Source organism: Gaeumannomyces tritici (genome assembly GCF_000145635.1).
Source record: "Gaeumannomyces tritici R3-111a-1 unplaced genomic scaffold supercont2.2, whole genome shotgun sequence".
Taxonomy (NCBI): domain Eukaryota; kingdom Fungi; phylum Ascomycota; class Sordariomycetes; order Magnaporthales; family Magnaporthaceae; genus Gaeumannomyces; species Gaeumannomyces tritici.
Window position 1 is genome coordinate 4,083,306 of NW_008804546.1, and position 11,613 is coordinate 4,094,918.

General features: G+C 57.9%; 4 protein-coding genes across 4 annotated transcripts; 1 reads left to right on the forward strand and 3 right to left on the reverse strand.

The window, feature by feature from the left end:
* GGTG_03933 (hypothetical protein) lies at nucleotides 1-1,419 on the reverse strand (the record flags this gene model as incomplete). The annotated part of the gene is made up of 1 exon (XM_009221719.1): nucleotides 1-1,419. The coding sequence occupies one exon, from the start codon at nucleotides 1,417-1,419 to the stop codon at nucleotides 991-993; it is 429 nt and encodes a 142-aa protein (XP_009219983.1). The 3' UTR covers nucleotides 1-990.
* A 2,500-nt stretch (nucleotides 1,420-3,919) lies between these two features.
* Nucleotides 3,920-6,376, reverse strand: GGTG_03934 (hypothetical protein; the record flags this gene model as incomplete). The annotated part of the gene is made up of 1 exon (XM_009221720.1): nucleotides 3,920-6,376. The coding sequence occupies exon 1, from the start codon at nucleotides 4,523-4,525 to the stop codon at nucleotides 3,920-3,922; it is 606 nt and encodes a 201-aa protein (XP_009219984.1). The 5' UTR covers nucleotides 4,526-6,376.
* Nucleotides 5,409-7,411, forward strand: GGTG_03935 (tyrosine-protein phosphatase pmp1; the record flags this gene model as incomplete). The annotated part of the gene is made up of 2 exons (XM_009221721.1): nucleotides 5,409-7,240; nucleotides 7,339-7,411. 2 exons carry the CDS (start codon nucleotides 5,409-5,411, stop codon nucleotides 7,409-7,411), a joined length of 1,905 nt encoding a protein of 634 aa, XP_009219985.1.
* A 1,905-nt stretch (nucleotides 7,412-9,316) lies between these two features.
* Nucleotides 9,317-11,424, reverse strand: GGTG_03936 (hypothetical protein). The gene is made up of 3 exons (XM_009221722.1): nucleotides 11,000-11,424; nucleotides 10,088-10,896; nucleotides 9,317-9,966 (listed from the first exon to the last, which is right to left on the reverse strand). Exons 1-3 carry the CDS (start codon nucleotides 11,197-11,199, stop codon nucleotides 9,746-9,748), a joined length of 1,230 nt encoding a protein of 409 aa, XP_009219986.1. The 5' UTR covers nucleotides 11,200-11,424; the 3' UTR covers nucleotides 9,317-9,745.
* Nucleotides 11,425-11,613: the final 189 nt, after the last annotated feature.

An 11,613-nucleotide genomic window follows, 5' to 3' on the forward strand; every position in this document is an offset into this window, starting at 1 on the left:
AGGTGTAGAGTGGTGCGCGGGCATGTTGTTTGGCTTTGGTGCTGGTGCAATTGTGTTGGGATGGGTGGGGAAAAAAATTGCGGTCCAGACTATTTTCCGGATACCGTGACCGCCTCCGCCTCGCAAGCTCGGCATCTGGCGGTGTTGTGGCTTCGCTGAATAACCATAAGATGAAGGGAAGATAAGTAGGGGGAGGGACAAAATGGGAATAAGCGACTACGAGAACAAGCAAGTGCAGGACGCAATGACATGATAGAAGGAATAAAAATCCCCAAAAAGGGGGCACATCCGTGAACTACACAAATAGGGGCAGGACCGGTCTTGCTATTTGCTCGATAGAATCAAGCAGCATCAGCCCTAATTTCTGTTCCGGGGACTCCCCGTCAACTCATGCTCTGTCAGAATCAGCGACACGCCTGAGGTGGAGGTTGATGCATGTTGAGACAAGCAAAAAGGGGGGGAGGGGGGAAGGAAAGCAAGAAAAAAGAAAGGTCCCTCAGGTGCGCGTTTCCTCCATCATGTCAGCTCTTCAAAGCAAGGTGGCAGCTCCGAGCGAACCCCCACTCTCAGATGACCAAACAGGGCTTCCCATGACCGTCATCCCACCACCTACTTGGCTTTGCCGGCGTCATGCCGGGAACCGGCAAGATCCGGCGATGTACGCATTGCCGATGGCGGTGAAGTCCTTGCACGTTACCTCCTGAGTGTCCTGGTCCCCTCGCCCCGTTGGTGGGGTCGTCGGCTTTAGCCTATCGACTGTCGATGGGGATGCTTTTTTGTGATGCGGTGTGATCTTGTTTGATCGGCATAAATCAGTCTGATCACGGGGTGGGCACACACCCAGGTGGGCGCGGCAGGATGAGGCTCGAAGAGGGGCGCGTGGCAAACAAGGGAGGGCGACGTGGAAGGAAGAGGCTAGCACGGGGTGAGAAACGGAGAGGGGTTCGGCTATCGAGGCCAAGTCAGCGAACAAACGTCAGCACGCGACATTCATGCTTCAAAGTCGGGCTGACGAAAGGGTTGTGATGGGGCGCGCGACGGGTACGGTAGTGTCGTGACCGGCCTTCGCCGCGGCCTGGCGGAGCCGCAGAGCCCCAATGATGGATATGCATCGGACGAACCAATGCCCCATATGCTAAGCAGGACCAACGAACGCGCGCGAAGCGATTTTGCGAGGGACAAGACGCCAGCCCATGTGATGTGTAAAACTGCTCGACGAAGACTGTGACGCGGCGCATTTGCCACGGGGTGAGCGTGGGCAAAAAAAGTCACAGGCGAATGGCGCAGCACAGATGAATCACGAGCCTCTCCCGTGCTCCTGAACCCGCCGTGGGGCTCGATCTCGATCTCGCCCGTCGCCCCTTTTTTTCCTCGGAGGAGGTCCTCGGAGAGTGTTGCGGCGAAAGCCGTCCAGCCCATGAGAGAATCAGGCTCTGCCCCCCAATGTTAGGCTGGGCATGTCACTCTGCGTCCCGTATGTCGTGCGCATAAACATAGACGGAGAATAAGTGACGTTTGCGATCCCGCGGCCCAATTGGGATCACACCGGTCCAACCCATCGGCAGCCTTACCCCGGGCTCCCTTTCCTCCCCCATTCTCTGCACCCCCCGCTCCCTTTTCGGCTTCTCACCGGGACGGGTTGTTTTTACGCGCCTTGGTCCCTGAACTGCCTGCCCTATGGGGATGCGGAATCTCCGTAGTACCTGGATTGAACATGGTCATGCCGCCTGGAGGGCTTCCCTGCGGACGTGTACGGAGGTGTGAGGCAAAAGTTTTCGCCGTGTGGCAGGTCGCTCCCGAGGCGAGGCAGGGGGCCGGGGTATGCCACGACCAATAGCAACGCATAGAAATTCATAAATGAACATATTTTTACAGCACTGAACCTGTGATTGACTTTGAAAAACATGTAAGCTAGGCCTTATTTGGTAGTAGCTGAACACGCACTGTCCTGGTCGATACATGCCCCGCGGCGAAAACTTTTGCCTGACACCTCCGTAGATGCGATGAGCACTTGTCTGCTGCGTCCCAAGAGAGATCTCCGCCTAAGCGAGTGGTCCCCTATGCGCTTCGCCGGGGTGCTGGCTGAAGCTGAGTCGAAACCTCCGACGATTGAGGAACTGAGATGTGGCTGTGCAACCGGCCAGAGATTGGAGATTACTGACGCCGCGCACAGGGAGTTTGGCGGGCGAGCAGTGCGCATTTGTAGGGACCTAAAATGGCCATATGCAGGCTGCGGCGGTAATTAGCAGCTGGGAAACCTGTTCGAGTTGTTCGGGCCAGATTTGCGCAATTGATTGCGACAAGGCTGGTTGGTTGCGGCTGCGGAGCGCTGACTTGCAGGGAGCACACAATCGCGGCGATGTGACGGCTGCTGTGTGGGTCGAGAATTCGGCGGGACAACGACTGCTCCAATTGCGGCGGGGCCAATCTCCGCTGCTGTTTCACATCTGTCAAGGGGTGAAAAGTAGGAGTCGATCTTGGGCACGGGTTCCCTGCCGATTCCTGTCGTGGGTTTAGCGCCGAGCGAGGGAAGAAAAAAGACCTCATCTGCCCACCTGCGCGAGCCCTCCTCACACGGCCCGACATACTGTCTCTCCATCTGGCTGATTGCGCCGCGGGACTGTGCTTCGAGACAGTGCGCCATCGACCTTGCGCTGCGCGCCTTCAGGAATGAGAGAAGGATGCGACCAAGACGCAAATCCGTCCGCGTGTTTCTAGGTATGTGCCCGCCCGAGTGCCACCCGCTGAGTGCCCGCTCGCAGATCTTGCTTTCAAGGGATAAATTCCGCGGACCCAAGCTTGTTTTGGAACCAGATGGGCAAATAGGTACTCCCCCCGGCACTGAACGTGATGATGGGAGTTCCCATGATTGCCGTAAGAGCGATCCGAGGCGGTAAGCCCGCCCACGTAGACGCGAAGCAAAGCCCCAAGCAACATATACAGTCATGCCGGAATGGCAGGATTGTAAACACGGCTGAGGTTCTCGGACTCAGACAGGCGGGCAATTGACTTTCTGTGAAACCACCCATGATGGAATCTGGGCAGAAACAGACAGAAGGCAAATTTGTTTGCATGCCGGTGTGAATTAAGCCCGGGTGGGTGTCTGAAAGGGGTGGGCACGTGCTCATTGCCGTGCTTCCAAACACGGGGAGGCAGCTCGCGAGGCGAAGTCTTTTTAGCGCTCCGCTCAGGTGCCTGCAAGCGCTAGACGCACAGCTGAGTTGCCTGGCTCCAAGTCAATTTTGCCTGACAGACGGCGGGCAGGCGACACGGCAGTGAGCGCGTCTTGTTTGCGCTGGTGCAGGGTCAGGAGGCCAGCTCGGGTGAGATAAATGGAGGGGCGAGCGTTTTTGCGCCATTGATTTGCGCTTTCCGGTTCCAGATCGCCATTGAATTGATTGATCATCCAGCAGGTCGTGCGTCCCGCAAGTGGTGATGAAGAAGTCTTTTGGCCGCCAGCAAACGATTCCACCTGCCCGCATGTGCAGCCCTCATACATCCACTCACACATCAGATCCCTCTCGCCTATTCCTAGCTGTACGCGCGAACAGTGCTTGACAAAAACAACCCGGCTTGCGACAACTCAGGGCGCTCTACTCATGCCTACCTACATCTCCAGCATCACAACACCTGCAATATGCCGCCGGCGCGGGGGGCCCTTCTGGACCTCCCTCGCTATCTCCGGTCGTGGCGGTTAGAATAAAGGGAATCAGTTGCGGCGGCGCGGGTAGGCTGGCTCGGCTGGCTGCGAGGTGTGATTTCACTCTGTCCTTGGACCGAGGGGTCGGGGAGACAGGGGTGGCACGCCTGGCGAGTCGCGAGGCTTTAATTGTCGCCTGCGCGCTCGAGTATCAGCGCGGGCGCGTGATTGGCCAGTGGCAGGCGCCAACTTCCCTTGTGGGCTGCTATTAATAGCCGGTCACAGCATGTACGTGCTAGGCATGCCACTTGTTTCGCCAACCCGCCCGTGACTGTTGAGCGACCGAGGGAGGCGGTACCTAGCGCAGGCCAGCAGCGGCAGCCAGCAACCAAGCCCCGCCGCCCGCTGGGGCCGATGCCACCCCTGCCACCACCCCCCAGTGACCCCCCCTCTGAGGGCCCGTCTGCGAAGCCAGCCAAGGGCCGTGAGGGCCGGCCCCCATTGGCCAGCCGCCGGCTGTGCAGGTGGGGCCTGCTGGTCGCATGTGGCATTGAGCAGCGACCCCTGGTCGAATTGTTCTTTTCTTGTCTGGTCCCTCGTTCCCTCCGAGGCGGGCAACATCTGAGCACAGGCAGTGGAGGCGGCCTTCCGTCCGCTGTTTCCAGTCCTCCTCCCATCTCCCACAACCTTGGATTTCCCCGTCTCCCAGCTGTTGTCGCCCTCTCCGCGCAGCCCACAAACGGCCACCCCAGTAACCAAGCGAGAAGCCGCCTCGGATCCATCCCAGCCTGCGTGTCCGCACGCCCATCCAAACCGCTGCCCGCCGCCTTCAGGGGGGAGGCCCCATCCGCCAGCAGGCCCCAGCCCACACACCCTATGAACCATTTTCCCTCGCCTTCCGCCACACCACCACCATCCTTCAAACCGCCATTGCCCACGATCTTGAATCTTTCTCTCCACCCCCCTTCCTGTTGTCTCTCTTTCCCACTTCTCCCTCTATTTTTACTCACTTATTTTCTTCCCTTGACACAAAGCACAAAACAAGAGAATAGAGACGCGGCATTCCTGCCAACACGCCATCAACCCCGTCGACGCTACCTAATTGCCGACCAGAAACCTCGATCTCGCTGTCGCTCTCGGGTTTTTTTTCTTCTTTCCCGCTTGTCCTCGACATTTTCTTTCTTTTTTTCCTTCTCTTCTTGTTAATTGAACCCGCGCCCTTTGTCCACCTCCAACAATGTGCTGACGCTTGATCTCTGCCCGAACCCTCGACAATCCTCTCCCACTCTCCCGATAGCCTGCTCGCACTCGGGTCCTGGCGCCCCCCGCAGGCACGCTGTCTTGACAACAACAAAGCGGGTTGCTCTCTTCGTTTCTCACTCTGCCGTTGTCTAAGAGGTCTGGACCCGGCTTCAGGTGGAATTGGCATTTTGCGACATTCGCTTCACTTCACCTGCGCGCCACACGACCAGCTCGGCTCTGATCGTGTTGACGAGAGAATACTGGGCTGTGGTTCGCTGGAGGATTCAGCAGAGCTGTCCCCATTCGCGACCCCATCAGAACGCTCTTTTTGACCCCGAGTCACAGGCAAAGATCGACGGACTTGTTCAGGACAGACACGAGTTGGCTCAACAGCGCGCGGCGGCCACTGGCGCAGGCAAGCAAGAGGAGGCGCCTACGGCAGGAAGGCCAGAACGAGACGGCAGACGGGCCGATGATGCCTTCAGCTGCAGCCAGGCGATTGTATGAGGATCAGATCCCTTCGTTCATGTCAGTTTTCGACATCGAGTCTGAGGCTATGGACGACAGGGGTGCCATCACAGTTGTGGATTCTAAAATGATGGATATCGACTCGCCCGAGACCAAGCTGTCGGGCCAGCAACAACCTCTTCACCCAGCCGCCATCCCATCCGACCACCTGCACAAGCACCACGATAGCACCTCGACCCAGATCACCGGATCGGCAGACTCGTCCCCGACAACGACTGCATCGTGTACCGATTCTTCGTCCCTTTCGGATCAGTCTCCCTCGTCCTCCCCGGACTCTCCCATCAACAACCTCATCCCTCTCTCTTCCTTCCCCGGCCCAACCTTCGGAGGCCTGTCATCCATGGCTTCTCTCAGCGTCTCGGAGCCTACCCAGCGGCCAATGACTTCGCCTGGACCCAGGCGGCCGCGCAACATGAAAGGGCTCTCAATACAACCGCCTTTCACAAACTCTCTATCCTCAACACTAGTTTCTGAGCCATCATCTCCGGTTTTCATCAAGCCCACAATCCCGGCGATGAAGCGCAAGCCTAGCCAGCTTAGCCTGAAGACAAGCTCACAAGATCTGCACAAGCCGGCTCCTTTGCTAGAGGTTCCTTCGTCGCCAATCCTCTCGATCCCCCCAATTCTCCAGAGGCGCGCGCTTAAACACTCGACTTCGTCACCACACATGCTCTCGGGTCTCAAATCAGCTACCTTTGGCCCGGTCGGTGGCATGACCATCCCCACCGTTCTCGAGCGCAACGAGTCTGGTCTTTCCGAGTTTTTACGCCCATCTAAGCCTTCTGCGCCGCCACCGACGTTCGGCTCCACCATTCCCGAAGAAGAGTCGCCGATTCGAGCGCAGGTCGCGAACCGAGCAGCTTTTGACTTCGAGCCGTATCACGAGGTTGAGAAAAACGAGGACCAGAAGTCTCCTGGCTATCCAAACGGTCCGATAGCCATCTACAGAGATGACGTGTTTTTGTTTTCGGAGCCCTCGGCCGAGGTGGCGTCAAGATTTGACGTCGTCATCAACGTCGCGCGCGAGGTTCACAACCCGTTTCACGCCAAGGCAACCCTGCCCCAGAGTGACTCACCGATCCCAGACACCGCTGTGACAACCGCAAGCTTCAGCACTGCCTTCGAGTTCCCCTTGGATGACGCCGCGACCCCGACCACGCCCAAGGTCCTCAGCCCGGCTAGGCAGCCCGAGTACATCCACATGCCTTGGGATCACAACACCGACATAGCCCCGGATCTCATGAACCTCTGCGAGGTGATTGACCACAAGACTCGAGATGGAAAGAAGGTCTTGATCCACTGCCAACAGGGCGCAAGTCGATCCGCCAGTCTGATCATCGCCTATGGCATGTACCAGAACCCGGAGTTGACCGTCAACGACGCTTACTACGCTGCCCAGGCCAAGAGCAGGTGGATCAGCCCCAACATGCGTCTCATGTACTGCTTGCAGGACTTCCAGAAGGAAGTGTCCAGGCGGAGGCTTACGCCTGCCTCTGCTCTGCGGCCCCGCGTAGGCAAGAGCCCGACCAAGAACCACCGCGCAGCGCTCTCGGTTGATGCTATCGAGATCGCTCCCAAGGAGCCGCTGACCGCGCCGCTCCCTGACGAGGCTAACTCTGACCGGAGCCCCGAAAAGAGCCCTCTCAGGGCGCGTGGAGCTTCTACGCCCGGCCAGCCTGTATCCCCTGGCCCCTCTTCGGCCCCATCCAGCTTCTCTTGGTCGGAAAAGGAAGATGAGCGCGATCCCGGAAAGTTTGGACGCTTCAACATGGACAACGTCTGCAAGCCCTCTGCCCTGTCTGCGGTCCGAGATTCTCCCAGCCCCATCAAGTCCACATCGCTGCAAATGCCCTCCTCTTCGCTAGGATTTGAGCCAATCTCATTATCACGCCCGCCTCCATCCCCTGGATTTGCTCCTTCTGGGTTAGGGGCGGCCCCTTTCCCTCGGTTCGCCCCGCCAGCTCCCATGAGACCCCCGCCATCTCCAGGTTTTGCTCCTAGCCTGGCTCCCCTCTCTTTATCAAAACCATCCTCGTCCCATGGACTTGCTCCCATTGAATTGTCCATGCCCCCATCATCACCGGGCTTCGCGCCATCGTCGTTCGGGAGACCCCCACCCTCGCCTGGATTTGGTGCGCACAGGTTCCAGAAGCAGAGCGACTCCAGTCATAACGGCTTTGGATCGCTCGCAGGCTTCGGTAACTTGGGAGGTTTCGTGCCTCTCAGCACGGATAGCCGACCGGAAGTGACCCAACCGCAGAAGCGTGAGCCAGCGCCTTCGACAGCAGCGCAGGTTGGGATCATGCCGGCGGTGACCTTTGACGACGATGATGCCCTGATGTCACCTCGAGTCGAGACGATGACGAGCAACCCTCTTCACCCTGCACCATTCCACGGAGCCGACTTCGGTGGGATGCGTCTAGTCGAGGTCCCTCCGACGCCGGATGGTCTCTTTTCACCGCGCGAGACAATGTTCCCGAGGGATCCATTTCGCCCATTCGCGCGGCCTACACAAGTTGCGGACCCGCGTAGCCCACCAATAAAAGGCGAGACACCTATAGTCCGATCCATCGACGAACTTCTCTAAGCACAAAATACGCTCACCACTCTGGCTACTCAACAACTGGCAAACACTGTCCTGAGCATCGCCAGCATAGCTACCATATCACAACTATTCCATTTGTCTTATCCTTTTCTTTTTCTGCAAGTGTCCATGAAGATGCTTTCGTTTGTCAAACTTTGTCTTCGCCATTCCCCGACGCGCGAGCAAGCACAGCGGGCGACGAACTGGTAGGGCGGCAAACCACGAGAGAATCCTTTCGCTATATTCTCTCCATATTCTATTCTCTCGTTCCCTTTGTGTTTCCTAACAGCCTGACTCTAAATCGAAATGTGTAATCTTGAGGAGACACCAAAGGGGGGCGGGGTGGCACCCAACACACGCATTCTTCTGTCACTCTATGTATGTGAGGCTACTCTACTGGGAAGGGGACCGGCGCCTTTGGGAATAAAGGGCTCCGACAAACAAGCTCATCGTTTTATCTTTTAAATTTGACCTCTTTGACGCCTTTCCCGTGCTTTTTGCCACGCCCCCCGTGTCAGCCATGTATTGATGAGAAGTTCATCCGTCGGTGTGCGCCTGTATACCCACCACGCCAATGTTTAGGAGTTCTGGAGAATGAGGTCACTATAGCAATGCCCAGGAGGCATAGCTTTATCTTCATAAAACTCTACGCTTGCTTGTTTGTTGAGTTATGAGGATAGAAATTTTTAGGGGAAAGTGGGAATACGAAGGAAGTAAAGGGCATTCTCCAGACAACTCCTTGTCTTTGACTTGGCTAGCATTGGGGATCTGACAACCCTACCCAGACAAAGATATAAAAAAAACATAGTTTGCACACCAAAATCTCCCCGCCTACCTGCCTGCCCGGAACGAACTACAGAGTGCGTTGGGATGAGACAGATTTGCTGCACGTCCATTTTCGATGCAACTACAGCCAAAAGCGGTCGCGGTCATCTGATCCGACCTTGGCATCACCTGTGCGTGGCGTCCTGCCTCGCCCATCAGACTGTTTGTGGTTGTTTTACGTGTTCGTCTACTCATGATGCGTTTCCACTTCCTCAATCTCTCGCCCCGTACTCGGCCTTCCCCTTTTGCCCTACTCTATACTCGGTGGATATATTCCGACCGTTGGTGGGGCCCTTGCTCGGCATTCGCATGAGGTGTCAGGGATCTTGGACTGCCACTCATCATCTTGATTGTTGAACGTGACCGGGTATGGGGGGGTTTTTTTTTTCCGGCTCGCGGATCTCCTAACGTGTGGGCAAAAATGGTCTGATGATCTGGCGTAGGGCCTTCCGTGTCATAGTGCCCAAAGGGGGAAGAAACCTACGTGCTAAAACGGATGCTTAAAAGGTTGGGTTTATATAAATAGAATATAGTTCTCTAGATGGTCGGCCTTCTACTCGTAGGCGCTGTTCTATGGGTATCGAGGTGGCCGATCTCTAGCCTCGCTTCCTCTTCCGAAAGGCGCACGAGCACCGCAGGGGTAAACCAACACTAATTACAGTAATCCGACTGACAAAAAAAGCCACCGCAACAAAGCCCGGCTTTGGCACACAAGTTACAGACCAATCGAGAGTTGAAGTTTTGCGTATTAGCATCACCCTGGTGCCTAGCCTACCTCTTGAAGCTTGGATAGTAGATGTGTCTGACTTTGTTTATTCCTTATAGGCAAAAAGAAAGCAAAAAGATCTATCGAGGGGACGTGACAGAGAAAAAGAAGAAATCTGATGGTTCTATATGGACATATGAATGTATCTTGGTGTCGGTAGTTACTGGGCCTTGTCCCTCTTGGCGGCCTCCTTGGCCATCTTCTCCTGGCGCGCAATGGCGGCCTCGACGCCGATTCCGCCAAAGACGAGGCCGACGCCCAGCCACTGCATGCTGGTCAGGCGGTGGCCAAAGGCGACAACGGACAGCATCATGGTGAACATCTTGCGCGTCACGGTGACGGTGACGAGGAGGACGGACGAGAAGGTGGCCAGGGTGTAGACTGTATACGCACGACCGGGGGGTTAGAATCAGGTCCAAAGTTGTCTTCAGCAGCAGCAGCAGCAGCAGCAGCAGTAGCAGCAGTAGTAGCAACAGAGACAGTTGCGCGGGAGACGACTCACAGATAAACACCTGCCCGACAGCACCGCAGGCGGCAAAGCCGAGCACGTCGGTCCAGACGGACGGGTAGCGGCGCATAAAGGCGAGGGCGGCCTGCAGCTCGCCGGCGCCGCCGGCGGCGTCCATGCCGAGCCACTCGCCCAGGCCGGTGCCGACCAGCCAGGGGCTCAGCAGCAGGTAGGCGGCGGTGACAGCGCCGCCCATGAGGTTGTTAGCGCACATCATCTGCGGGCCCGAGTAGGGGCGGAAGGCGGTGAAGATGTGGTCCTGGGTCGCGTTGGTCAGGCCGTCGAAGAGCAGGTTGATGCCAAGCAGGAGCAGGCCCCAGGCCGTCTGGCCCGACGAGGACGCGGCGCTGGCGGCCTTCTTGTGGCCGCCCTTCCTGCTGCCGCTGTGCAGCGTGAAGACGGCGACGCCGGCCGTGACGGCGGCGACGACGAGGTACTTGTACATGGGGTAGCGCTTGCGGAAGATGGTGACGTGCAGGAACATGACGGGCAGCAGCTTGCACGACTTGGCCAGCAGGAAGGTGATGTAGTCGATGTGGGCCAGGCTCGCGTAGCCAAACGGGCTCGCCAGCGCCGTCGTCAGCGCTACCAGCAGCAGCGGGCCTAGCATGGACCGCGCGGGTATCACAGGCGGCACGGCCTTGCCCTTGGGCGTGCTGGCCACCAGGTAGACGAGCCCGGTCAGGGCCGCGAAGCCCGACTGGATCGTGTTGAGGAAGACGGGGAACTTGAACACCTCCGGGGCGGCCGGGGGCCCGTACGGCGTCGTCGTGAGCTTCTCTTGGAGATAGGCCCAGGTGAGGCTGTGGGAGGGCGACAGAAGCGGCGTCGGTCAGCTCTAGCGCTGCCCTCGAGCGAGCGCATCAAGGAAGCCGGGTCGCGACCCTCTGGAAAAAAATAACTTACAAGGAGCCGTAGATGCCGGCGACAGCAACCATGAGCTGCACCACCCCCGCCTCTGGGCGCGTGTCTGCCGCCGCCACGGCTCTGCTCTCGGCCTTGGCCTTCGCATTTTCCGCGCCTGGCGGTGGTGGTCGGTCGTGCTTGCTGATGAACTCTGACGAGAGTTCCCGCTGTATGGGCCGTGCCTGCTTGACGCGCGCCATAACTGCGACCAATCGAGGTGCTGGCTGGTCGGTGAACGAAAGGGTCGGGAATGGGACGGTCGATTCAATTGGAGGCAGTGAGTGTGGCGGAAGAGGACTGGAGGCAGGGACGAAAGGAGAAAGGAAAGGCGAACGTTGAGAGGCGACGCGATCGAAGGAAGGAATCGCGGTCGCAAAGCTGACAAGCTGGCATCATCGCTGGAACTCCCCTAAGATCCGGGGCGCCATGTCTCCGCGTCCAGGGCAGGGGCAGGCTGCTATTTTTATGCTTATCCGTTATCGGACGCATGCCCCGCCGGCAGCTAGCCCGCCAGGCACCCCGCTGTTATTGGTTCGGACGCCCATCTACCGCCTGCTGGACCCTTCGTCTTGGCGCTCAACTGGGACTAGAGCTTAGCCTTGTGCATCGGGAGG

Coding starts and splice junctions, on each gene's coding strand:
- GGTG_03936 (XM_009221722.1), bottom strand. CDS start 11,199: ATGGCGCGCGTCAAGCAGGCACGGCCCATACAGCGGGAACTCTCGTCA. Junction 10,897..10,999: donor GCCGGCATCTACGGCTCCTT/GTAAGTTATTTT, acceptor GCCCTCCCACAG/CCTCACCTGGGCCTATCTCC. Junction 9,967..10,087: donor TGTCGGGCAGGTGTTTATCT/GTGAGTCGTCTC, acceptor GTGCGTATACAG/TCTACACCCTGGCCACCTTC.